This window comes from Cyprinus carpio, chromosome A17, assembly GCF_018340385.1.
Source record: "Cyprinus carpio isolate SPL01 chromosome A17, ASM1834038v1, whole genome shotgun sequence".
Lineage (NCBI taxonomy): Eukaryota > Metazoa > Chordata > Actinopteri > Cypriniformes > Cyprinidae > Cyprinus > Cyprinus carpio.
In genome coordinates, this window is record NC_056588.1 from 23,709,854 (window position 1) to 23,737,842 (window position 27,989).

General features: G+C 40.9%; 1 protein-coding gene across 2 annotated transcripts; it reads left to right on the forward strand.

Annotated features, from left to right (window-relative positions):
- The first annotated feature begins 15 nt into the window (after nucleotides 1-15).
- LOC109071866 (claudin-20-like) lies at nucleotides 16-23,864 on the forward strand. 2 transcript variants are annotated; one of them, XM_042774450.1, is made up of 2 exons: nucleotides 16-367; nucleotides 19,259-23,864. In XM_042774450.1, the coding sequence occupies exon 2, from the start codon at nucleotides 19,363-19,365 to the stop codon at nucleotides 20,092-20,094; it is 732 nt and encodes a 243-aa protein (XP_042630384.1). In that variant the 5' UTR covers nucleotides 16-367; nucleotides 19,259-19,362; the 3' UTR covers nucleotides 20,095-23,864. The 2 variants fall into 2 exon arrangements, with proteins under 2 accessions (XP_042630384.1, XP_018943721.2); XM_019088176.2 differs by lacking the exon at nucleotides 16-367 and adding an exon at nucleotides 18,422-18,834.
- The last annotated feature ends 4,125 nt before the right edge of the window (nucleotides 23,865-27,989 follow it).

The following is a 27,989-nucleotide window of genomic DNA, read 5'->3' on the forward strand; positions in this document are numbered from 1 at the left end:
GAACTGGAAGGCGTTTTTGACAATCCTCTCGACCAGATTGAAGGGCTGCTGAATCTGGGGCTGAGCCAGAGGAGTGAAGTGCACCACCCCCACATCCACCTACGCACACCGCGGGGTGACGAGATGAAAACACACATAGACAACAGTGTTACAGTCAGACCTGGAGATCATTTTCACAAGCTACTCCCACTCGAGTGAGGGGGAGAAACGGAATGGAAACTAGTGCAAGAGAGATATATGAGTGAAGAAAAGCAGAATGTTGGGAGAAGAGGAGGTGAGTGACGCTGCATGATGACAAGCCAGTTCCGGTTGCTACAGTAACACCTGTTTGAAGGACCATCAAAACAAGCCTCTTCAAATGTGAATAGTAAGTCTCTTGATACACAGTTGCTTCCTATATGTTTTTATATCCACAGTCTAGTGATGATGAAGGTCCTGGTTCACTGATCAGCACTAAAGGACAGTGCTTCTTTTCATTATGCAAAATCGGCACAGACATCTGCTGTGCCCAGGCTAAAACCTTGTGTTTCTCTTGTGTAATTGTAGTGGAAGGCATAATTTTGGTAGCTCCACAACTAGTTACTGACCTGCAGCAAAACAAATTGTTTATCTGTATTAATCCAGAGTGTGGATTCTGAATTTAATCGATTAAGTGAAAGCTCAACCCTAAATATCTAGGGATATACAGGTCCTTCTCAAAAAATTAGCATATTGTGAAAAAGTTCATTATTTTCCATAATGTAATGATAAAAATTAAACTTTCATATATTTTAGATTCATTGCACACCAACTGAAATATTTCAGGTCTTTTATTGTTTTAATACTGATGATTTTGGCATACAGCTCATGAAAACCCAAAATTCCTATCTCAAAAAATTAGCATATCATGAAAAGGTTCTCTAAACGAGCTATTAACCTAATCATCTGAATCAACTAATTAACTCTAAACACCTGCAAAAGATTCCTGAGGCTTTTAAAAACTCCCAGCCTGGTTCATTACTCAAAACCGCAATCATGGGTAAGACTGCCGACCTGACTGCTGTCCAGAAGGCCATCATTGACACCCTCAAGCGAGAGAGGGTAAGTCACAGAAAGAAATTTCTGAACGAATAGGCTGTTCCCAGAGTGCTGTATCAAGGCAGCTCAGTGGGAAGTCTGTGGGAAGGAAAAAGTGTGGCAAAAAACGCTGCACAACGAGAAGAGGTGACCGGACCCTGAGGAAGATTGTGGAGAAGGAGCGATTCCAGACCTTGGGGGACCTGCGGAAGCATTGGACTGAGCCTGGAGTAGAAACATCCAGAGCCACCGTGCACAGGCGTGTGCTTTTGAACCAGAAACAGCGGCAGAAGCGCCTGACCTGGGCTACAGAGAAGCAGTACTGGACTGTTGCTCAGTGGTCCAAAGTACTTTTTTTCGGATGAAAGCAAATTTTGCATGTCATTCGGAAATCAAGGTGCCAGAGTCTGGAGGAAGACTGGGGAGAAGGAAATGCCAAAATGCCTGAAGTCCAGTGTCAAGTACCCACAGTCAGTGAGGGTCTGGGGTGCCATGTCAGCTGCTGGTGTTGGTCCACTGTGTTTTATCAAGGGCAGGGTCAATGCAGCTAGATATCAGGAGATTTTGGAGCACTTCATGCTTCCATCTGCTGAAAAGCTTTATGAAGATGAAGATTTCGTTTTTCAGCACGACCTGGCACCTGCTCACAGTACCAAAACCACTGCTAAATGTTATACTGACCATGGTATTACTGTGCTCAATTGGCCTGCCAACTCTCCTGACCTGAACCCCATAGAGAATCTGTGGGATATTGTGAAGAGAAAGTTGAGAGACGCAAGACCCAACACTCTGGATGAGCTTAAGGCCGCTATCGAAGCATCCTGGGCCTCCATAACACCTCAGCAGTGCCACAGGCTGATTGCCTCCATGCCACGCCGCATTGAAGCAGTCATTTCTGCAAAAGGATTCCCGACCAAGTATTGAGTGCATAACTGAACATAATTATTTGAAGGTTGACTTTTTTTGTATTAAAAACACTTTTCTTTTATTGGTCGGATGAAATATGCTAATTTTTTGAGACAGGAATTTTGGGTTTTCATGAGCTGTATGCCAAAATCATCAGTATTAAAACAATAAAAGACCTGAAATATTTCAGTTGGTGTGCAATGAATCTAAAATATATGAAAGTTTAATTTTTATCATTACATTATGGAAAATAATTAACTTTTTCACAATATGCTAATTTTTTGAGAAGGACCTGTAGTAGTAATACTTTGCCTTAAATTATAGAAATGTGCTGGAATGCCCCCATAATGGAGATATGTGACAAAGATAATGGAGATACGGAAGAAAATACAATTAGTTGTAGGTGATAAAGAGAAAATGCAAATTGATTTGTGCTGCATTTCAGCTGCATGTCTTACTGTGATTAAACATAGCCTACTGCAAACCCATCTGGAGCTGCAATCATGCAGGACTCGGCTTCCTAGACTTTGGCTAAATTCTTCCACTTGGGTTCATTTTAAATAAATTAGGAGCAGGATACAAGGCTTTGAAGAGCTCTTCTGGTGTTTAGGACTACAAAGCAGCAGTACACTGGAGATGACAGAGAAGGAGAGATGTGATGAGAGCTTTCAGAAAGCATTGACTCATCTGCCACATCTATGCAGGAGGAGAACCAACATTCAAGAAATCAATTTGGCTACTTGTCATTTACCCAGCTCGGGATGCTGGTTTTAAAATGAGACACTTCATCCTAGACTTCAACCGATGTATTGGTTTTGACTATTAATCGGCACCGATAGCAGTGGCGGCTTGTCGGGGGAGGCAGGGGAGGCACCGCTTCCCCATAATTTTGAGGAGAAAATGGGAGGAGGACGACTTAATGTTAATAAAATTTACAATTCATTTCAGTTCATGTCTATATTTTTCTGTATTTTTTGTTTGTAATTTCATAGTTGTAATACCATAACATGAAAGCGCCGCTTTACTATCGCGAATGTGCCGAATCTGCTGATGTAATTACAAATGCTAGGTGACAGAGAAGGGTAGGGGGAGGCCGGGGGAGAGATGAGCTCTCGTGCCTCCGTTGGTAAAAAATATTAGCCAATCAACATCGAGTGTTCACTTTCAGCGCTGAGGAGTTTTGAGAAAAGAAACCTCCTAAGGGAGGCTAGCCTCCCTTCTGATATCAACCAATCATCATAGAGACATAAAATTACATGATATTATTTTGAACGTATTATTTTGAACGTCTGCTGCTGCGCTGATAATGTACCAAGTTAAGTACTTATGATGAGTAGCGATATTGAATATTTGATTGCCAACAGATTTACCAAGCTGTCATTCAAACAGTATATACAAATTTAAAATAAAGGGAAAACATGCCTAAGCTGATGTTGCATCAGGCTGCTCTCTTTTAACACAGACTTTTAAGAAGGGATGGATGTTTGCTTCAAGTGATAGGCCAGGTAAGTGAAATTATATTATCTTGCTGTATGTGTGTCGTTTTCTTTACGTTTTCTGACTAAAAGCAACCAAAAAGCCATTTTAAAGTGGTTAAGCAAATTATAATATTAATCGGCAGGGATCCCAGACCAATACAATTAGTGTGCCTCCTTTATTTTAAAACCCACGAGCCGCCACTGACCGATAGTTGATTGCTGGAACAATCGGTTATCGGCAAAAATCCATGCCGATAGTTTTCTGGGTAGCGTCCGTTGCTGGAGCGGCTGAGAAGGGTCTGTTTTCATTATACAGTGCGAGAGCGGCCTCTAGTGGTTGAAATCACTGACAGCACATGCCATTTGTTTAGACACGTGATGCTGCACGCTGAACAGAGCAAGAAACTTCAGAACCAGATTTAAATGCAAATGACAGAAAATTCTGCTGTGCCACAGAGCGCCATTCACATAGTTTTCCATTAAATTACATTATATTCGCCCCGAATCATTGTTAATGTACATAATGAATTGTATATTGAGCATTTTCATAGAAACGTTTGTCTTTCTGTGGCTCTAATAAAGTCTGTATATGCTTCATTTATAGAGCTATAATATAGGCCTAGATCGCTCTTTCCGTTTGCACCGTTTTTTTAAACACTGAACTTCAAACTTATGTAAGGGAAACAGGTAAATTTAGCTCAAAGGGAATCATTTAAGATTTTAAAGGGAATTTGAACAGAATCACTGTTTCACGGCTGATCAATGAAACGACCAGCGATTCACTGAACGAGCCGTTTAACATCAAATCTGCGCTGGATATTAATATCCAAAGTATAGTGAAAACACTATTAACTAGCACAGTAACAAGATCGGCAGTTTAAGACATTAACTTGTGAGCACAAAACACAAGATACTTCTCTTTTCAATATAAATAAGGCTTTATTAGATAAATCTAAGACATATAAACTAATCTAACACATAAGCACAACATTCACACATTCACACAAGTTGCAGTAGGATAGAACGTTAGGAAAGAGTGAGTTTAAGAGAATGAAAATGTGAAATCCCAAGTTTACAGCAATACGTGAAATTGCATAGACATGAACAACCATTTAATCACTTAATTAACCCTCGCACTGAGTTCCTCAATGAGGTTAAAATTATATTAGATAACACCAGTACAGATGTGAGTCTGGAGGTTACTTGAGTTGCCTGTTTAAAACGGGGTTCCCTTTTGTTGTCGCTGAAAAGGGGGTTTCCCGAAGTTGCTGATTGGCTGGAAGTTCAGTAGTCGTTGAAGTGACGTCTTGGGAAGCCCGTGGTTGGGCGTGGGCTGAAGATGCGGAGTTGTGGGCTGGCTGAAGTTGAACGGGCACTCGAGGTCAGACTCGGAGATACGGCGTTACAAAACTTAACTCAGAACACGAAACTCTCAAACGGAAAAGAAAAGAAGTAAAGTTTGACGAGACTAGGTGGTGTTTCTTCTCATCGTGGCTAAGTAGCAGCAGGCGTGCAGGCCGAAGCACGCTGGAACGGTGGCTCGAAGAACGCTAAAAGTGATGACAAAGCATGACTAAAAGCTAAACTACAAGCAAAGCTAAAAGCTGGCATGACTGATAGCAAAAGCTTGACAAAAGCTAAAAGCTAAAAGCATGACTAAAAGCTTAAACTACAAGCAAAGCTAAAAGCCGGCATGACTGATAGCAAAAGCTTGACAAAAGCTAAAAGCTAAAAGCAAAATTTGATGGTGTCCTGAGTATTTAAACTGGCCTTTTGGCCACACCTCAAATGTTGTCTTGACCAATTAGATACTGTCTTTTCTCAGGGTGTTGCATTGTCTGTCCCACCCATTCATAAATCATATGTTATCTTATCAAGCTCGTGGTCCGAATTTTCCCGCTCTTGCAGGGTATAATTTGGACATGATTCCTATAACAAGAATATGATACATTTGACAAATAACTAATGGTCAGAAAACGTTTCAAGCAAGAAATATTCGAACACACACATACTAAACATGAATATGATCCCTTAAGCTATTCAAGAGTTATTTAAAAAGACATACACAATAAGTGATTAGAAACATTAAAATCAAATGTGTCGGTTACATAAATGATATGGAGTTAAGCAATGGACTGATATCCATTTAGAAGTCTTTTTTGAGTTCATTTTGGTGCATATATGCATTGGAAGGCATTCTCTGTGCCATTCTGGGGAGTAAGGATATGTCCTGTGGAGACCACGAGGGGTTAACAGGTCTCCTTAGGAATTTCAGTCTGGTTTTGCTAGGTGGGGGGAAGTCAATCCAACGATCTTGTTTTCTCTGTCATGGCTTTACATTTGAGTGTCAGACTGTCCATCTCTTCGATTACTTGCCCCAAATTAGACAATCTCTTCTTCGAATTGAAATTGTCAATAATTGTTCTAATGGTGTTAATGTTGAAAGCTGTTCTGTGAAAGAGTTGGTCGGTTATCAGACTGTGGTGCTGGGAGTTGATTTACAACATCCTGCCTTTCTGTGGAATTCGGCTCATGTTTCAACCAGGCTCCCGATCGAATCTTTAATTTGTCTGGTTCACGCTACACTTATCTATGCCTCATTGTTCACTCTTGAAGTAAACTTGTGTCTGTTTGGTGATTAAATAAACTGTTTTAGACCGCTGCTCGAGTTGAACGCGATGCGTCAGTGTGTGCGATACCGGTGAGTTCTCCTAGACTCAGCGTTGCTCTTTTATTTTGATTAGATAATCATCAAGTGTTCAAGAATAGAAGCAGTTAAAGTGTGAGAGTATACATTGTACTGGTAGGCCTATAATTGTAGTGCCCTGTGATTTCCGTGATGCGGAAAACACGGATGGAATCCAGTCATAAAAACAGAATTCACAGTTTAACGCGGAATGTCACGGAATTGGTCAAATTTTGAATGAATTAATCAAAAGTAGGTCATTAAACTTAAATCAAATCGCGATATGGACTAGTATCTGTAACTATTAAACCTTAAAAGTCGACTTAAATATGAATCCTGCATGTTCTGCGTGACTCTTATACTGGAGCGCATGTGACAGAAGAAGAAAGAAAGAAGGTTTTCAGCACTTGTGGGCTTTCTTTCTGTTCATTTGCTTAGTTGCACTAACAGAGTGTTTCTGTTCACAGAAGCGCTAAACTGAGCGTTTTATGCCTAGAAGCTGAAACATGAGTTCATTATCATAAAACTAGTAAACTCACTGAAATCTGTTTTCTGCATTGCAAAAACATTTCATTCAAGATGTTAGAAACACCTTTAATGTGGGCAAGCTTAATCTTAACTTTGCACAAGCCATCATACTCTAACAGAGAAAGAAGGTTTTCAGCACTTGTGGGCTAAAATGAGCACGTGAACACATGAAGAAAATCTCCAGAACTGCTCGGAGAGAGCTTTCATTAGCTTCTGACCGTTTGATTTGAGTAAAACTAGCCTCATATCACATACACAGAACTGTGAAGGTATCCATGGCAACCCGTCAAAATAAAAGTCTGATCTATTTTTCAGTAGAATGTACATAGCCTACTACTACTACTAAAATTAAACAAACATTATTTTTTACGGAATAATCACACAACATTTCTTCCATGTTTTAATTTTAATAGTAAATCCCCTTTGTTTGCCAAAAAAGTGTGCTTAATATTCAGTAATTAAAAGATAAATTAAATTAATGTTTCATGCCTTGATTTGATAACCAGAAAAATTTTAATACACAACACTGAATTTTTGAGGGGGGGGGGGGGGGGGGTCTAAGTCTTCTTTAAGAAAAAAAATAATAAATTATGTTGTTTTACGCATTCATATAATTAGACATGCTAAAACACAGAATTTGGTGACAATAAAAAATATGGTGAGAAAAAATAAAACATTTCATAGGGCCCTAAACGTAATTTTTGTTAAACTCTTATTAAATTGATGTGAAAATGTATAAGTTTCATGGTTTTAATTAATTAGACTTGCTTTTTATTAATAAACTTTAACTATTAAAACGGAGTGGAGAAAAATCAAAACGGAAATAACAGAATTTGGAAAAAAATAAAACGGAATTTAGGAAAAAATAAAATGGATTTTGTGGTAAATTCAACATTTACTATTACTATTATTACTTTTATTATTATTACTACTACTAGTATGAATCAGTACCTTTTTTTTTTTTTTTAAATAAATCTCTATTTTAGCTTTTGTTCAGTATGCATTTTTAAAACTATTGGTTAATTAATCGGTATCGGTCAGTGTGGTCCAACCTAGCTATCGGTATCGTCAAAATCCACTATCGGTCGACCTCTACTTCATCCCTACCTTCTGTGAAAGTGTCTGAAATTTTGACCAGGTAGATTCAAGTCCCTAAGAAATTTCCTCAAGTTATTTTAATCCTGGTATAATTGCAGTACACAAGTCGTGGGGAAGTAGTTGCCTAGTGGTTAGAGAGTTTGACTCCTAACCCTAAGGTTGTGGATTTGAGACTCGGGCCGGCAATACCATGACTGAGGTGCCCTTGAGAAAGGCACCAAACCCACAACTGCTCCTCCCCGGGCACCGCAGCATAAATGGCTGCCCACTGCTCCGTGTGTGCGTGTGCGTGTGCGTGTGCGTGTGCGTGTGCGTGTGCGTGTGCGTGTGCGTGTGCGTGTGCGTGTGCGTGTGCGTGTGCGTGTGCGTGTGCGTGTGCGTGTGCGTTCGCGTTCGCATGTGTGTTCGCGTGTGTGTTCGCGTGTGCGTGCATGTACATACGTATGTGTACACTTTGGATGGGTTAAATGCAGAGTACAAATTCTGAGTATGGGTCACCATACTTGGCTGTATGTCACTTCACTTCACTTCACTTCACTTCACTTCACTTCACTTCAAATGGCTTATACACACCCATACATATGGGTCAATTTCAGCAAAAACTGTCATTAAAGGGATAGTTCACCCAAAAATTTAAATTTGATGTTTATCTGCTTATCCCCAGGGCATCCAATATGTAGGTGACTTTGTTTCTTCAGTAGAACACAAAACAAAGTTAACTCAGACCATTGCAGTCTATCAGTCTTATAATTAAAGTGGATGGGAATCACAGCTAAAACATACAATAAAACAAACAAACAAAAAAAACATACACAAACAAAACCAAATTAAACCCTGCGGCTTGTGACGACACATTGATCTGTAAAGACACAAAACGATCAGTCTGTGCAAGAAACTGGACAGTATTTATATCGTTTCTTACCTCTGATTCACGCAACGTCCGGACTGTTAGAACTCTCCTGAGCGCGTCCTTCTATGCGCGTTCTCAGTAACAGGTGCATGAGGCGTCTTCTCCTTTTTCTTGCTTTATGGGGTATCGCAGACTTATAAGTGCATTACCGCCACCTCTTACTCTCAAATGGACCATTGACACTCCTAATTGAGGTTGTAGATAAACGTCTGAGATCCGCAAATAAAGCAAGAAAAAGGAGAAGACGCCTCACGCGCCTGCTGCTGAGAACGTGTATAGAAGGATGTGCTCAGGAGAGTTCTAACAGTTCGGACATTGTGTGAATCCGGTAAAAAAAAAAAAAAAAACTGTTCAGTTTCTTGCACAGACTGAACGTTTTGTGTCTTTACACATCTGTGGTGTAATTAAGAAAGTTACAAGAGACTGTTTAATGTAGAATGCCTTTATTTTGAAGGTGTGTGTTTTATTTTGTAATTTAGATTTCCTGTTAGTAAGATCATTTTCCTGTTGTGCTGTTGTTGCAGTCATGTTGAAGAAGTACATGTTGTAGTTAATGCCATCTCTATCCATCCGTCTTTGTTTGTTCATGGGGCATCGTCAGTGAGTATATTTAATTTAATAACTTAAGACCCAATTAAGGAGTAATATATTATTTGTTTTGTGCTGAATATATTTTTGTTTACTTATCTGTATTTGTTATGTGTTTGTTATTTCAGTTTTACCTTTTCTTCATTAAAATTACCTGCGAATTACAACACATCGCCTGTTCATTGGAGGAAAACTTTTTGAAGGAACGAGTTTAGCTTGCTGTTTCATGTTAGATGAGAACAGTATAGTAAAATGACGTCCCCTGAGAAAAAGATGGATTCAGAGAAAGAACCTCAGTCTCAAGTTTCAATGAATGAGACGCCAAAAATACAAGACAATAAGAAGAACGCTGATGCAAAATCACACACGTCAGCTAGTGCACGTCGATCTACGCGTTCTCAACTATCTATGGTCAACGTGGCTGCTGCTACGGCACGGGCAGAGGCGGAAGCAGCAAAAGCCAGAGCCTCCTTCATCAAAAAGGAAATGGACATTAAAATCGAAAAAGCTCGTCTAGAGGCAGAATTAGATGCGCTCAAGCAGGAAGCAGAAGCAGAGGCAGCTATAGCGAAGGCCATTGTCATGGAAAATGCTGCTGTCGAATTAAGCTCTCATGGGAGCCAGCGGGACATTGAGTCATTACCATCGCAAAGTCCACAAGACAAAGTGAGTGAATATGTGGAAAGGCACTCACGAAGGGATGATCTTTGATATAAGCCAACAGAGGCCATCTGCCCTGTTAACGTTGGATGAAGAACGCGGATCCATTTGTAAGGCATTTGAGTCCCTCAGTCTTAAACCACACCACTCTTATGGAGATTGTGAGATGCCAAAACACTCAAGCCCACATCAGCCACATCTCCATTACTCTGAGTTATGTCAGCCAGATAGCTACCAACATACCCCTAAGCTAGATAGCCAGCAGCGTTCCAGTCAGCAATTCCAAAGCATACATCAAAAAATCAAAGTTGAAGAAAGGCAACAAGTTGATACTTCTGATCATAAAAAGCAGCAAGTGTGCAGCCACTATAATCCTGATCCCTCTCCTAGCCATGACCTAAATAGCAACACATCAGACTTGGCTAAGTTCTTAATAAGAAGTCAGCTGGTTTCAGGGGGTTTGACCAAATTTGATGATCGGCCAGAAAACTTCCTTGGCTGGAAGTCAACATTTATAAGTGTCGTGAAGGGACTTGACATCTCTGCCCATGAACAAATTGATCTGCTTATAAAATGGCTAGGTCCCGAATCAAGTTATCAAGCTCGCAGGATGAAGGCTGCCAACGTCCGTCAACCATTGGTGGGTCTCAACCTCATTTGGGAAAGACTGGATGAACTTTATGGAGCTCCAGAAGCCATAGAGAAGGCATTGTTCGCAAAACTGGACAACTTCCCAAGAATAGGCAACCGTGATAACCACAGACTTCGAGAACTTGGGGATTTACTATGTGAACTTGAAGCTGCTAAGGAAGATGGTTATCTCCAAGGATTAGCCTATCTGGACACGGCAAGAGGCGTAAGTCCCATTGTTGAAAAATTGTCCTTCCATTTACAGGATAAATGGATGACAGTAGGATCAAAATATAAGGAAGATCACAGGGTACATTTCCCACCCTTTTCAGTCTTCTCTGAACTCATAAGGAGACAAGCCAGGGCAAGAAACGATCCAAGTTTTTATGTGACCAATACAGTTGCACCAGCTCTGAGAAAGGAGAGAATGGGGAATCTCAATTACAAGAATCCTGTTTCTGTTCACAAGACAAGTGTGAGCAACAAGGAAACGACTACAGATAGAGAGGGGAACCAAACAGAAGACGTGAACATGCTATGTCCCATACATAAAAAACCACACGCACTTAAGAAGTGCAAGAGCTTTCGAGCTATGCTCTTGGATGACAGGAAGAAATTCCTAAGGGATAAGGGAGTGTGTTTTCGCTGCTGTGCTTCAGTCTCCCATCAGGCCAAGGACTGTGGCGCTTTTATCAAATGCGCAGAGTGCGGAAGTGAACGTCATGTGGCCGCTATGCACTTTGGCCCTGCTCCAAGAGAGTCAAAGGATCTGATATCTTATAAGGAGCAAAAAGATTCCAAAGAAAAGAGCTCTTCTAAGGTTCATGGCGGGGAGCCAGTTACCACACCCAATGATGAACAAAACCTAGCGGCTAAACCACTGTGTACACAAGTTTGTGGTAAATACTTCAGAGGAAAGTCGTGCTCGAAGATATGTCTGGTTAATGTTTATCCTGAAGGTCATCCAGAGAAGAGTAAAAGGATGTACGTGATCTTAGATGATCAGAGTAACGTCTCATTGGCCAAGACAGAATTCTTTGACGCCTTCCGAATACAAGGACCACGAATTCCATACATCCTGACTACATGTGCTGGAGTGGTCAAGGTGACCGGTAGAAGAGCTCATGGTTTCATGGTTGAGCCACTCACAGGAGAGCTAAGTATCGCCCTTCCAACTCTAATAGAGTGTAATAATGTCCCAAATAGCAGAGCAGAAATCACAACCCCAGAAGCAGCGTACCGCCACAGCCACATGCGAGCTATGGTTGACCAAATACCTGCTCTCGATGACGCTGCAGACATCTTGCTACTATTAGGGAGGGACATTCTTCAGGTCCACAAGGTTCGTCGGCAGTTTAATGGCCCAGACAACGCTCCATTTGCCCAGAAGCACGATCTCGGCTGGGTCATTGTCGGTGATTGTCTGCCTGGGTGGAGCCCACACCCCTACAGAAGTAAAAACACATTTAAAACATGTATTATGGACAATGTGCCGTCCCAGTTATATGCTTCCTTGTGAGAACCTTGTCAAGGTTAAGGAGGATTTAAGTCAGCCTCTTCATCAGAACATCTCCTTACCTTGGTCTCATTCTCTGGAGCAGCAAGAGAACCTCCTTGGTGCAACAGTCTTCCAAAGGACTGAAAAAGATAATCAGTTGGCACCTTCTATCGACGACTTGACCTTCCTACAGCTAATGGACAAGGGGTTTGTTAAGGATGAAAGTGGCAGCTGGGTGGCACCCTTGCCCTTCCGAAACCCAAGGAGGCCGCTCCCTAACAACAGGCAGCAGGCACACCAACGGCTTATGTCATTGCGGCGAGCTTTCCAGAAGAGACCCAGCATGAAGGAAGACTTCCTGGAGTTTATGCAAGGGATTTTGGATAACAACCATGCAGAGTTGGCACCACCATCAGAAGGAAGGGAGGTGTGGTACCTTCCCATTTTTGGAGTCTTACCACCCACACAAGCCCGGTAAAATCAGGGTTGTTTTTGACTCAAGTGCTCGCTTTGAGGGTGTCTCACTGAATGAGGTCTTGCTTCAGGGGCCCAATCTCAACAATAGCCTTCTGGGAGTTCTTCTTAGGTTCAGGAAGGAACCAGTAGCCATAACTGCGGACGTTAGGCAAATGTTTTATTGCTTTCTGGTCCAGGAAGAGCATCGAGATGTTTTGCGCTTCCTGTGGTTCAAGGACAACAACCCTGAAAGTGAAGTGGTGGATTACCGGATGAGGGTCCACGTGTTTGGAAACTCCCCATCACCTGCTGTTGCAACCTACGGGTTGAGGAGAGCTGCACAGGAGGGAGAGAAGGATTTCGGCAGGGATGTCTGTGAATTCATTAAGAAAGACTTCTATGTGGATGACGCCTTGCGGTCTTTTGCGACTGAGGCTGAAGCAGTTGATGTTCTAAAGAGAGCCCAAAATCTGCTGGCAGGTTACAACATAAAGCTCCACAAGATCACATCAAACAACGTCGATGTTATAAATGCCTTTCCTTAAGAAGATCGAGCCAGGGGTCTGGAGACTCTGGACCTTGCAGTTGACGACTTACCCATCCAGCGCAGTCTGGGTGTAGCCTGGGATAGGACAAGGGATACATTCACCTTTAACATTCCAGAGCCCCAGAAACCCTTCACGCGCAGAGGGGTGCTCTCGACCATCAACAGCGTGTTTGATCCTTTGGGCTTCCTGGCACCTGTGATGGTCGAGGGCAGGCTCCTTCTACGAGAACTAGTGTCTCAAGGTACAGATTGGGACAGTCCCCTGCCTCCGGGAGAAATTTGATAAGTGGCAACGGTGGCAGGACTCACTGCAAGGTCTTAATCATCTGAACATCAGTCGCACCTATTCTACATGTTCACTGACCAGGGCCAAAGCTACAGAGCTATGCGTCTTTTCTGACGCCTCTGTAAAGGCTATTGCAGCAGTTGCCTACTTAAAGGTGGAAACTGACGAAGGTCATACAGAAGTCAGTTTCATACTCGGCAAGGCCAAACTGGCACCTTTGGCAGAGCTTACCATCCCGAGACTAGAACTCTGCGCTGCAGTGTTGGCGCAGAAATTGCGGACCAGATCAGAGAGGAGATAGGGCTTATGTTGGATAGGATCACATTCTTCACGGACAGTAAGGTTGTGTTTGGATATATAACTAATGAATCTCGAAGGTTCTACGTATATGTGAATAACCGCGTGCAGCGCATCAGACAGTCCAGCCATCCGGGTCAGTGGAGATATGTAGCCACCGAAAACAATCCAGCCGATCTCGGCTCAAGATCTGTGGCTGCAAGTCAGTTGCAAGGAAGCAGTTGGTTGACGGGACCAAGATTTTTATTGGAACCTGAGGAGTCATCAACGGACATTATGGCCTTTGAACTGGTCAATCCAGACTCGGATGTGGAACTTCGCCCAGAGGTCACAGCGCTTTCGACAAAGGTCTCAGGAGAACGACTGGACACCAAGCGTTTTGAACGCTTTTCGTCATGGAGTCGACTGACAAGAGCTGTAGCTCGACTGTTACATGTGGCACGAAGCCTACACAAACCAGCACATGACACAGAATGTGTTGGATGGCACTACTGTAAGAAAGGCATTACAAGTGCTGAGTTAACTAAGGCAGAACACGTCATCATAAAGAGTGTGCAATGCGAGGTTTATGCAGAAGAGATGACATGCTTTGAAAGCAAACAAGACTTACCAGGGAGTAGTCCTCTAAAGAAGTTACATCTTGTGAGGGACAAAGAGGGTCTGCTACGTGTAGGAGGACCGCATTACCCATTCAAACCTACCTGCAGATGAGACTCATCCCATCCTTATTCCCGGCAAGCATCATCTTGCTGTGTTACTTATTCGCCATCACCATGAACAGGTTAAACATCAGGGAAGGCACTTCACAGAAGGCGCTGTGCGTGGAAGTGGCCTATGGATAGTGGGAGCAAAACGAGCCATCAACAGCCTTATCTACAAATGTGTGACGTGCAGAAAATTGCGTGGCAGGTTGGAACAGCAGCAGATGGCGGACCTCCCACCAGAGCGCCTGCAGCAAGAGCCTCCATTTACCTATGTAGGGCTGGACGTGTTTGGGCCTTGGGAAGTCGTGGCACGTCGGACCAGAGGTGGAATTGCTAACAGCAAGAGGTGGGCGATATTGTTCACTTGTATGTCCACTAGAGCTGTCCATTTGGAGGTGATTGAGTCAATGACTGCTTCAAGCTGCATAAATGCCCTCCGCAGGTTTTTCTCGATCAGGGGACCAGCAAAGCAGATTAGGTCAGATCGCGGGACAAATTTTGTTGGGGCTACCAACGAGTTAAAGCTTGCCCCAGACGCTCAAGAGGACAGTGTCAATGTATACCTACTCAGTCAAAAGTGAACATGGGTCTTTAACCCCCCGCATGCGTCTAACATGGGAGGCAGTTGGGAGCGCATGATAGGAATGGCACGGCGTATCCTGGATTCAATGTTGCTCCAAGAAGGGAGGTCGAAGATTACCCATGAGGTCCTGTGCACATTGATGGCAGAGGTCATGGCCATAATTAACTCTAGGCCATTGATACCAGTCTCCTGAGACCCGGAAGCGCCTCTAATACTTATTCCAGCAATGCTGCTTACGCAGAAGATTGGGACTCCACCAGTGCCTTCTGGGAACTTCTCGGATGCCAATCTATTGAAACATGCATGGAAGAAAGTTCAGGCGTTAGCAGACACGTTCTGGGCAAGATGGAGGCTGGAGTACTTGAATACACTTCAGATCAGACAAAAGTGGCATACCAAAAAGCCAAATCTCAAGGATGGAGACATAGTGCTGCTAAAGGACAAACAAGCAAGAAGGCATGAATGGTCAATGGGAGTAATAGCAAAGGCCTTTCAGAGTGATGATGGGCTGGTTAGGAAGGTGGAAGTAAAGGTGGCCTCCCACCAACCCCCCAGGACTTACCTGAGACCAGTCTCTGAGGTCGTTCTACTCTTGGAGTCAGAGGTTGTTTAGGTTAAAGTATATATGGCCTCTTACAGATGCCAGGCGGGGAGTGTGGTGTAATTAAGAAAGTTACAAGAGACTGTTTAATGTAGAATGCCTTTATTTTGAAGGTGTGTGTTTTATTTTGTAATTTAGATTTCCTGTTAGTAAGATCATTTTCCTGTTGTGCTGTTGTTGCAGTCATGTTGAAGAAGTACATGTTGTAGTTAATGCCATCTCTATCCATCCGTCTTTGTTTGTTCATGGGGCATCGTCAGTGAGTATATTTAATTTAATAACTTAAGACCCAATTAAGGAGTAATATATTATTTGTTTTGTGCTGAATATATTTTTGTTTACTTATCTGTATTTGTTATGTGTTTGTTATTTCAGTTTTACCTTTTCTTCATTAAAATTACCTGCCAAGTACAACACATCGCCTGTTCATTGGAGGAAAACTTTTTGAAGGAACGAGTTTAGCTTGCTGTTTCATGTTAGATGAGAACAGTATAACATCAATGTATCAATGTAACGAGCCGCAGGGTTTAATTTGGTTTTGTTTGTGTGTGTGTGTGTGTGTGTGTGTGTTTTTTTATTGTATGTTTTTTGTTTTTTTTGTTTTGCTTTTATTTTATGTTTTTGATGTGATTCAAATGTTTTTGTTTTATTTGTTTGTTTGTGTTCTAGTGTTTAAACAAAGTATCTTGTTTCTTGGATGCCCTGGGGGTAAGCAGATAAACATAAAATTTTCATTTTTGGGTGAACTATCCCTTTAATAACCTCCAAACATTACAACAGCACCACTACACTATATTTGCCCCCTACAGTATAGGTCTTCTCTCTCATTTTCACCTTAGTGCAAGTGCTCCCTTAATACAAAGGGTGTGAATTTTAATTTGTCATTTCTAATGGAGAATGATCAAATTGAGATGGCAGTCCCTCAGGGCTATCTGAGTAACCATTATTTCCTTCACATAACTGCCAGTGAAACAATGGAGTATGCGGCTGGAAATGCATACAGTGAGGGAAAGGAGAAAATAGTCCCACAATGAGTAGGGATACATTAATCATGACAGCACTTTCAAAAGACAACCACTCTTACTTCAGCTCAGAGGAGGAAGCCGAAAGTGAGAATGTAAGCAGCGCAGGCTGACAGGGCTTTTGCCAGGGAGGCTTGTTTTTACTGTAGGAATGGTTCATCCTACGCTTTATGAACAGCCCAAGGCATCGATGGGAACCAAAGGAACTACTGATGTACTTTTCAGATATGAATTGATTCTCATGGAGACTCTCTCAAGCCTATATGAGACTACAGGCTTCTAAGGTGTCTGGTTGAAAACACAAGGCAAGATGGACATGGAGGGTAAGCAAGTTAAGAGGGGTAAATTAATGGTGGCCCTATATTTAAGCACTTTACAGATGCTAAATCAGTGGAAAGCCTATTTTATTGAACAGTAAAGTCACAAGAAAAAGCACAGAGGCAATAAATCAAGGTAGTGTGGAAGCCCATGCACTTCCCTCTTGCAAAGCAGAGAGTAATTCCCATTTATTATCATGAATTTAAACAGCCATTTCTGTAGCAGTTGCAGTAAGACCATTTTGACAACTGCATTACAGGCAAACAGCTACAGCAGGGTAATGAAATGTCTCCACCAGCAACTGTGAATAACAAATGGATCACATCCTAAACTATAAAAAAAAGCACACAAGTAAATAGGAAAAAAAAACATACCCCACCCCGTCCCTCAAGAAATGACAAATTCAATGTCCATCTCAAGTCTTTGCACATGATAGCTAGAGGTGATAAAATCAAGGCACCATGCATATAATTGCTTTCTGTGTCTCCACACGTCAGCTCCTGACACAGCTCCCTAAGTACATGTTTACACTTACCCAACCCTTACACATTGTTTATACATTTTAGTTATTTATTTTCCAGCACAATCCCAGCATCAGCACTATCAGCACACGAGGTGAGGATACACAAACCAGCAACAACATTTTTAAACCCCTCTAGGGCCCAAATGCATTCAAATGAAGATCATCACCACTAAATATAAGAGTATACTACACCTTCAGCTTCACAGATTTTTTATTTATTTATTTATTTTTTTGGTAATTTGTTAAACGTGAATGTTTATAGAAATTGTTTACACAAAACAGAATTGATAGATAGATAGATAGATAGATAGATAGACAGACAGACAGACAGACAGACAGATAGACAGATAGATAGATTCAGTTTTGTCCTTCTTTGCCCTCTTTGTCATTTATAGACCAATGCGATATAGGCACTCCCACCCTGCAGCGAGGAGAGGACGGACAGAGGATGGCAGGGTGGGGGGTGTAGGGTTTATAGCGGCAGCAATTTTGAGTCCATCCTCCTGCAGAGTGAATGTTTCTGCTTAGGGTGATAGTGGTACATTGCCACTATAGTGAAAGTCCTTTAATAGCAGCTGAAAGAGTCATGCCTAAGTCCTCCACCCAATGAGTTCACTACTCACATGTGCTCTGAAAAGGAATATATACGTACACAAACACACACACACACACACACACACACACACACACACACACACACACACACGTGTGTGTACATACATATACGTTGTGTATATATATATATATATATATATATATTATATATATATATATATATATATATGGGGAGGTTTATGCATAAGAACAAAATTACAAACTTCAGAATTATTTTCTTAATATTTTATAGAATTGCTTCTCCAATAAATGTAATTATTTCATGATGTTTCAAATCATTTTAAGGATATTTCGATTGTTGTTGTTTTTTTATGTTAAATAAGAATATGCTTTTTTTCGTTCAAAAACATTAAATCTATGCATCTTAAATTAGCTAATAAACAGCATTAATATAGATAGATAGATAGATAGATAGATAGATAGATAGATAGATAGATAGATATAAATTAATGAGTTAAACCGTTTATGTCTCTGAGAAAAAAAAATCGGGATAAATAAAGGGATTCAAAATCAACGTTAAATCGAATAAAACAATTTTACGACATTAGATCACACGGCTCTTAAATCGCCGTGAGAGCATATGGAGCAAACAACAGACTTTCACGCGCATGAAGTTGAGAGATCGCTGCTGCGTGACGTAGACCATCGTTCGTGCAGCTTTGAAAACAGCATCGTCGCTCCATCACTGATGTCCTCTAATATACCGCTGCTGCTGAAGACAAGGATAACATAAACGGAGCTCCAACGACACACTATACACTCTATACTCCGTTTTTGTATTTAGCAGTGTGTGTACGTGTGCTCGGAAACCTGACGCGTCATAGCTCGCTCTGCACCAGCCGAGGTAAGGACAGGATTTCTGCATTCCGCTCCGTATTAGAAATAAACCGTTCAGCCTCCACTATGAGTCATAACCTAAAAGATTTCTGTCATTGCCTTAGTAAAACAAAGGAGAAAGAAAATGTGCTGACAAGTTATGTGCTTGTGTGTCTGAAACGATACTTTATTTCATTTACCTGACCATATGAAAAACAGAATCAGACTCCAGTTATCAGGCATGGCAACAATGCGTGCATGTTCTATCACTCCACTAATAACTCAGTTCTCCAGGAGAGATATGGGTATGAGGCATGAACAGGAAAGGCGCGGCAGCATTAAAATAACAAATAGGAACCTGCTTCCTCATCATCCTGTGTGCATACTTCTCTTTGTTCCCAGTGCGCTGGGGGAGGAGGACACTCGTTTAATTCTCTCACTTATTTCCTCAGGCAGGCGGCAGTGCTGAGGAGTCTTTGCCGTAGCAGTTGCAGCCGAAAGAGAGGGGACTAGGCAAGCTTGTGTGAATGTTGGCTGAGTTAAGGAACGCGGCAGGATGGCGTCCACGGGCACGCAGATCTTCGCCTTCGTGCTGGCATTGCTAGGCATCCTAGGTGCCACGGTGGCCACGTTACTGCCTAACTGGAAGGTGAGCGCAGATGTTGGCTCAAACATCATCACTGCCATCTCGCAGATGCAGGGACTGTGGATGGACTGCACCTGGTACAGCACAGGCATGTTCAGCTGTACACTAAAATACTCTGTTCTGGCACTGCCCGCATACCTGCAGACGGCACGCACCACTATGGTGCTTTCCTGCGTGTTGGCAGCACTGGGATTGTGTTTGGCCTCTGTCGGTTTAAAGTGCACTCGCTGGGGTGGGGGACAGCGTGCTAAACGTCATGCTGCCATGGCAGCCGGCACCTGCTTTCTGGCCTCTGGCTTTCTCTGCCTTGTTCCTGCCTCCTGGTACACAAAAGAGGTTATTGTCAGTTTCCTAGACGCCAACGTGCCCGAAAGCAACAAGTTCGAGCCGGGCGGTGCCGTCTACGTAGCCTTCGTCTCGTCTGGTTTCCTTCTCGTGGGTGGATCCATTTTCTGTCTGTCCTGCTCGGGTAAGCGACACGGCCACCAAGATTTGATACTTCTCCCTCCAGACAAACTCCTCCTGCAGCAGCAGCAGCAACTGCTGCAACAACAGCAGCAACAGGACCAGCTCCAGCACCAGTACTGTTCTCTCTCCCCATTGGATAACAAGACTGGCTACAGCCTGCAGGACTATGTATAGGAGACTGATAGTTCTGGAGCAAGACAAGTGCAATGCACTGCCACTCGACCTCTTGGCTCTCATGATTACAAGATGAAAGGGCAAGAGGGACCACAACTTTGAAGCATTTCCCTTATCATTTCCATCTCTCCCCTTTTTAAGATCAGTAAGCACAAAACGGTGGAAGTATTCCCTTAAGCGATGTCTACGAACAGATGGATTGTGAATACTGAGGGGCGAGTGGCAGCAATGCTGCAGTAGCAACAGCTAAAGCAGTGTGAAAGACTGAGCAAGATAATAAATAAATGCACATATCCATCATCCTAGTAAATCTTATTAAAGTGTTCCTCTGGGAACGGATTAGCAACAAGGGAATGTTTCTGCTACTTCAAATCCCACCCCCCTTCCCAAAGATCTGAACTCAGAAGCAATCGTTTAGCTGCTAACAATTGTTTGGTAACCTCTGTTTAAAGTAAGATGGCAATATGTCTCTTAGGGGCAACAGTATGGGAGAGCCCTTGTTTGGGAGATTCTTTGCTTTTCTTTCTATTTGAGTAATGGTTGTATTAATGAAATCTCTTTTCTTATTTTGGTAGCTGATAGGGTGATTGATATTCTGCCTAAGCATGCTTTTTGGAGCCTGTGCATAATGCAGTGGAATGCCTGATGTAGACTGAATTGTAGCCATATAGCCTGTGCCTAAAGAGCTGTAGTACATAAACCGCTGAAACTGTTTGGAGAGAAGTAGGAGGAGAGAGTGAATAGGGGTTGCTGGGTCAGGCATGTATGGGAAATCCATATCGAGGCTGAGAGGAGACTGCCCCTTCTTACGTCATGTGGACAATGTAATGTTGTGCTGTTCAACACTTTCGTATTGTGCCCCAGACAAAAGCAAGCTGCCTTCAGCTCAGGGCATGCTGTTTGCTGCTCTATCAGACACATACTTTCATACACTTACCATGCTGCATGTGTGCTTTTTACTCATGCTGCTGCTCACTGCCATGGAAATGGGATTCTACACCCAAATACGTGTATTGTCAAGGGGTTGTGTCTCTCTGCACACTCAGAGGATGGTGGTCCTGTCTGTGACGAGCTGGAGGCTGTCATAAATCTCTCCAGCCAACAGCAGAGGATTGGTGTCTAGAGACTAAGCCTCAACAACACCCCTTCTCTCAGATGGGAGGGTCCATCTGACCACCCCCGAGCTTAAGAATATGATCTATAGACAATATATGTGCAGCAGTTTTGTTGTAGAGACATAACATCAACAAAGACAAGATTGAGTTTCAGTAATTGGCAGCGATTTTATGGAAGCATGTGGCACCTGATAAGGCTGCAGTCTGCTTGTGTCCACTCTCACAGGAAGTAGTCCTTTGCCAAATGACTTCCCTTTTTTCCAAATTTGAACAAGCAGCCACATTTGCCTACAAATGCAACAGCAGTGTATCTGCTGACAGATTGTCACCAATAAGGGGCTGTTTACGTCATCTCAAAGGAATATTTCAGATCATTCTTAACTAGGGTGGCCATATGCACCGTTCATACAGGACACATCCCGGCCAGGATTTTAATATTGCCTAAAATATCCAGGTTTTGGCTGTTTGCACTTTGCAGGTCGATTGTTGTGTGACATTCATGAGAGCTATAGAGAGCAGAGCAGACGGCTCCTTATGCTTTCGGATTGCTATCACACCTACTTTGGTGTCTTTTTTGATCGGTGCACAGCGACGCTTCAAATCAAATGAATGTACAACCACGTGCGCATATTTGCATTGCTTTGATCACTCCCTGTAGACCTCACCTTCTCACGCGCAGCCCCACGATTGGTCGATTATGTACAATACCTACATGTTATTGATCAAACTACTTTGGATCTTTTAGTCAATATTAAAATCCTGGCCAGGATGTGTCCTGTATGAACGGCGCATATGGCCACCCTATTCTTAACATCTGTGGCATCCTGTCAATTACCAGAGAAAGGGAAACAGTTAAACATTTAAAGTGTTTATTTACGGTGCTGCTCACATACCTTCCACTGTTATTACTATGAAAGAATTAACACTTTGTCATCATATGCGCACCCTTCAGGTTGTTTCCAAACCTGTATGAGTTTGAACTCCTACAGATTTGGAACTTGTATAAAGTCATTGGCAACCAGTGGTTACCAACATTCTTCAAAATATTTTCTTTTGTGTTCAACGGAAGAAAGAAGTTCATACAGGTTTGGAACAATATGAGGGTAAATAATGACAAAATGTCAATTTTTGGGTGAATTATCCCTTTTAAATTTATTTCCCATTTGTTTTCACAGACTTGATAGTAGTAATCAGTCAGCCACTTCCAACTGATGCAGTTTTCATATAAACTTAAGAAGTCAATTTCCATCTTTGGTAAACAGACAGCATGCCACAAATACCGTCCACTGAGATTAATATTCATTTAAGTACAAGAAACTTCAGTGTCATGCTCTACCTCCCTAAGTGCTCACCACCCCGTTCTCCCTGATCGCTTATGGGTGTTGCCTCTGACAGCCAGAACAGTTGCATGTCATGTGCAAATTTGCCAATGCATGTACACACACCCCGTCATAAGCATACCCCCTCCCCTGCATATATAACTTGTGCCAAGAGTTAAGTAAGTTTGTGTTGTGCTTGGATGCAGCCATGCATTTCTATGTTGCTGAAGGGAGGAATGCAATTTCAGTGTTGTTCTGCTCTGGCAAAAAGGGCTTTGGCAGTGATGGATAGCACAGCACATTCTTCCTCTCAAGCAGATTCCCATAGGCGAGCAGATGGCTGGTCCCAGTTCGCCCCCTGCAGGCGGCAGCGGGGATGCTGCGTGGGCACAGCCAGGTTTTGTGCTGCCCCTCTAGAGCAGATTATGCCCTCCTCAGCAGACCATGCCAGCTCCTGGACAATAACAACTGCCCATGCACCATTACCGAATGCAATAAGCACTCCTCCTACCCTCCAAAAGTAACGATGCACTGAAATGTTATAATTATGAATGTGCCAAACTCATGACTACTTTGCAAATGTATGTACAGGTGTACTGTTCTGTTTGCCAAATGCAAGATGATTTAAAGTTTTCAAAAGACTGTCATCTGTACTGGAAGATAATTTATAAATATGAAGTTGAACAACTAATCAACTAAAATTCAACTAATCTTAAATTCCAAAGCACAATGATTCTAGGATCACAAGCTGTTCAAGTTCACTAGGGCAGGCTTAAAAGGACTGAGATGATTTTAAATTGTGCTTTGGGATTTCATATTCATCAAAGCTCTGCAAAGATTGCGTTTATCATTATTCATTTACTGAGAGCACTGTTCAACACCCAAGCATGTTCACAGCAAATCTTCTTTATAAGAAGACAAACATTTACACCTTTAATTGTGTAACCTCATTTGAAAGCAATTTTTTGTTTTGTTTTTTGTTAGCTTAACATGGTAAAAGATACACTGAAATGAAGATACTTATCTGTAAGAAGAGGTTTTGTAATTATAAAGACAAACTATTCATATATTGTTATGGTGCAGCTTGTTTATTTGCACGCTAGAAAAAGTTTCATATTATCCAGATGAAACAAACAGGCCCTTTTTGTTCAGTGGCCAATTTAATTATTTCTCATTGGATAAATGCAGTTTATATTTTGGTGGATGCTTCTGCACCTTCTTAATTTTGCAGAGAATACTGTTTGAATATTTCTGTACTGTTCTCTCAGTGTGCTTGTGCAAGTAGTTATATTTTTATTAATAAAAATTGATGTATGCAGTATGTTCTTAAAAACAACTAAGTCTTATTTAATTAATTTGTGCTGTATTGTTCATTTGAGGACAACACTTAAACAACAAATGGCAAAGAAAGATTTGAATAGAACAGGCTGTATGGAACATTCTTTCATCAATTCCATTACTATATTCTTAGTTAACATTAAAAGTGAATAAATAAAAATCAGCATTCATTCATTTCCTAAAAGACCACTGAAAGTGAAGTACTGAAAATCAATATCATCATTAGAGGTGTGTGTGTAAAACTTTTACCCTATTTTCTCAAAGGATGATGCACTTAAATTACAAAGTACATTTTTATACATCATATTAGTATGATGTATACATACTGTAGCCAGTCTTGTTATCTTTAAAATTACACTATTAAGAAAATAATAGCAATTTTCATTGACGTGGCTATTTTATATACTTTATATGATTTACAATCCATTATGATTTGATGTTTGCAGTGATCATAAGTCATAGTCCATTAAGTGTAAGACAGCCCTGGCAGATATTTGGCCTTGTTAGTAGTAGTTGATAGTAGGCTTTGTTCTTTAGGTGAATTTTTAGGCCATCTCATTATGGTTCATTACATACTGAACATGGTGGCGAGATTTATTTATTACAAAAAAATAAAAAAAAGGATTTAGTTTTGATGATATAACAGCTTAGATTAAAAAAATGCTTCCCATAAGAGATCTAAGGAGAGCAAATCTGTGTATTACCCTAAATTCATTTCAAAGGCTGGAAACACTCTTTGGTCTGTACACAAACTCAGTCCCGTGAGCACAATGGAATGATGATACTGCTCTTGTTTGGTGCATTGTGAACTGCTGAGACAGGCAGTATAGAATGCCAAGATAAAAGAGACTGCATGAAAACAAAATTTTCCAAATATTTTATTTTTTCAAAGGTGTAAAAAAGCGGTAAAGTGAGTATGTTTGTAGAATTAAATTGAGAACTTAATTGAATGTGTTACTTGTAATTTGTGAAATTTACTAGCAATTTCAGAGTGAAAATTGTTTAAAAGTAAATTATATGCCAAATTTCATTCAGCATATGTCTTACAGAACAAACATGTCAGCATTGATTTGTCTTTAAATGTTAAATAATTAATGTAGTTCATTCAAAAAAAACACACACACAAACAAGAATATGTTTATTAAATAAATATGTGGGAGGATATTCAGCCAAAAATAGTGCTGTTGTAATAGATACTATATCTTACAATAGGCATAGAACCACATATTTGCAAGATCTCTAAAATATCTTTATTGAAAACTACTTATTAGCTTTGGTCAAAATCCAAAGCATTTAATATTAAAATTGGATATTTTTAGATTGGGAATTATAATATATTGAGAGTAAAGCTGCCGGATTTTTGAGACATTGAAATAACCTTCCTTTACTCCAGATACCTCATTTAACACCATTTATTAAAATGGACTACTACTAATACCAAATATGACCCCATTATTCATTCTGTGAAGTTTAATTTTCTGTGATGGTCCCATGGTGCTACAGTCAATGGAGAAAAAGAGTTTAATGATCCTTAAAATGGACATGAAAGAAAAAGAAAAGTGACTGGCCTTTCTTATAATGTGTAGTTGAAATGACACCTTTTTATGTCCAGGGTATCATATCAGAAAAGTTAGTTTCTTATTTTTTTTTTATCATAAGAAAATAATGTCAAAATGGTGCTGTTGCAGAATAGCAAGTCTCTACAGGAATATATTCAGATTATTATTTTTATAACATGTGATTTGATTCAATTTGATTTGATGTTAAATTATGATATTTTAGTTGAATTTTTTTTTTGATAAGAACATTTTATAGGATAATATTAGTCTAATAAATAGCTGTATTCCATTTTTGTTGTTAAAGTAACTGAAGCATTATAAGAATTGAAGTGAGGTGATGTGTTCTGCAGAGTTCATACACCTTTTGACCAATTAATTTAATTACTTTTCCAGCCCTTTTTGATTATTGGACAAGTCTCTTATTTTAAAAAAGACTGCCCTTTCCATTCAGACCAAACTACAGTTATCATATACTGTAAATCCTGAAAGGCCATATGTATTTGTCCAAAACTATCATTTTTAATGTCTTTTCAATGCTTTTTCCCCACACATTTTCATGTACAAATGTCATACACCCACATCATCTCCTCAGAGATCGTAGAGGGATGGAGGTGCCAGTGCTTCCATTACTCTTAATATCCAGACAAACATCTGCTTGAGGTACGCTTCACTCTCTCTAAAGATCAATCTCGGTCATGAGCCCATCCTCAAGCTGTCACCCTCTTACTCGCACTTTCTATCCTGTGTGTGTGGGAAGGACACTGCAGTAGCAGCTGGCTCCATGTCTGCCTCCATACACACATCAGCTCAAGGGACAGCAGCACATCCCAGCACATGGGGAAGAGGGGGGGAGGGGTCGCTACTGAACCACTTTTGCATCTGATGATTTAGAGATGATAATTATATTCATTCAGTCATTCTAAAGAATGCAATTATTCTGTCTAACAGCAGCATTTTACAGCAGACACAATGTGGGCAATGACACCAGTTCATTTGATTGTATTGCAGCTGAATAAGACAAACATGCTAGAAATGAGAACTTTTGTTTAAATATGTCACAATTTAACATTTACTGTAGCAGTCACTGCGTGGGCAAGTGCTGGGGTTAAAGTCTTGAAATGCACCTGGTGGGGGTGTCAAATGCAATCCATGACAGAGGAGACCAGCAAGTGCAGCATGGGCCTGAGGACATTCAATGCACAACCAATCACCGTGGACACAAGCCTTCAAGGACAAACACAGTCACTCAATGTGACAGAACAGGGTGCCTTGCAGCATCCACACAAGACTACCAGACATTAAAAAAAGCCACATATATATACATATAAAAACAAAACAACAAAAAAAAAACCCTAGTGGCATGCCAATATCAGCTAATGCTCATGATTATAAATAGAACAACTCTGTCCTGTTCTGAAATGCTGCAGCTAATTCTCTTTGACATTACAGAGGGGTTCTGCAGGGAAATGAAACATGGAAAATCTAATAATTCAAACCATAGTGTGAATGTAGTGCAGAGCAATTCAATATTGTTTTCTAAATACAGTGAATTAGCTACTGCTAATTACCAGCTACACAATATTTAGTTCTCTAATCCAGTTACTTTGACAAGAGCATAACAGGAGGCTGTGTATTATACACCATGTGTGGCAACTTACTCCCAGACGCATCTCTCTAAACCTTCAATAAATCCTATTAACTTTGCACCATGTTCATGTACTGTGATCTCTGGACCAATTCATGCATACTTATTTCCGGTAGTTTTACTGGGACAGGCATTGGATGACGATAATGCAGGTAAAACGATACATACATACATACTGTACATATACACACACACACACACACACACACACACACACACACACATTAATGGTGCTCTGTTTTAAAACATTTAGAATGAATACAGGCTCCAGTACCATGAAGCTAGATGAAACAAACTTTGGGTTACAGGATTGGTTTTAAGTTGACATAACCAAACTAATCCAATCAGGCTCAAATTAACATTTACAAATTAACTTTAAACCTTATATACTGAGCTTTATTTATATTACATATTACATTATATTACATGTTATCTATTTAAATTTATAATTAAACTAAGCTTAATATTAATTGATAAAATGAAATTGCCCATGTTTAACAGACTAGAGTTATGATTAAATATATAAATTAAAATAAAATAATTATAATAAAAATGCCCAGTTTTAGTGTTGATTCTTTTTCAAATTCAAATTCTTTTACTGGTAAGTGACCTTTAATTTGGATCAAGAGAACCTGGGAAATGACTTAATTGCTTCAGATATGTGTCACTTTGCTCAATGGCGATTGGTCTAATTTCGAACCTGCAGGTTAGTTGTGGAGTGTAATTCACTATAGGCATTACTATTGTTTAAAAAAATGCATCAAATGTTTTATAGACCTTCACTCCCAATCAAGTCTCGGGCCAGCAGGAATTGGGTGGGGGTACAGTTCTCTCTCCACTTTCAATACCATGACTTAGGTGCCCCTGAGCAAGGCATCGAACCCCCAACTGCTCCCCGGGCGCCGCAGCATAAAATGGC

Bases quoted from the DNA above. Each gene is read 5' to 3' on its own strand.
- LOC109071866 (XM_042774450.1), top strand. From the start codon at position 19,363: ATGGCGTCCACGGGCACGCAGATCTTCGCCTTCGTGCTGGCATTGCTA.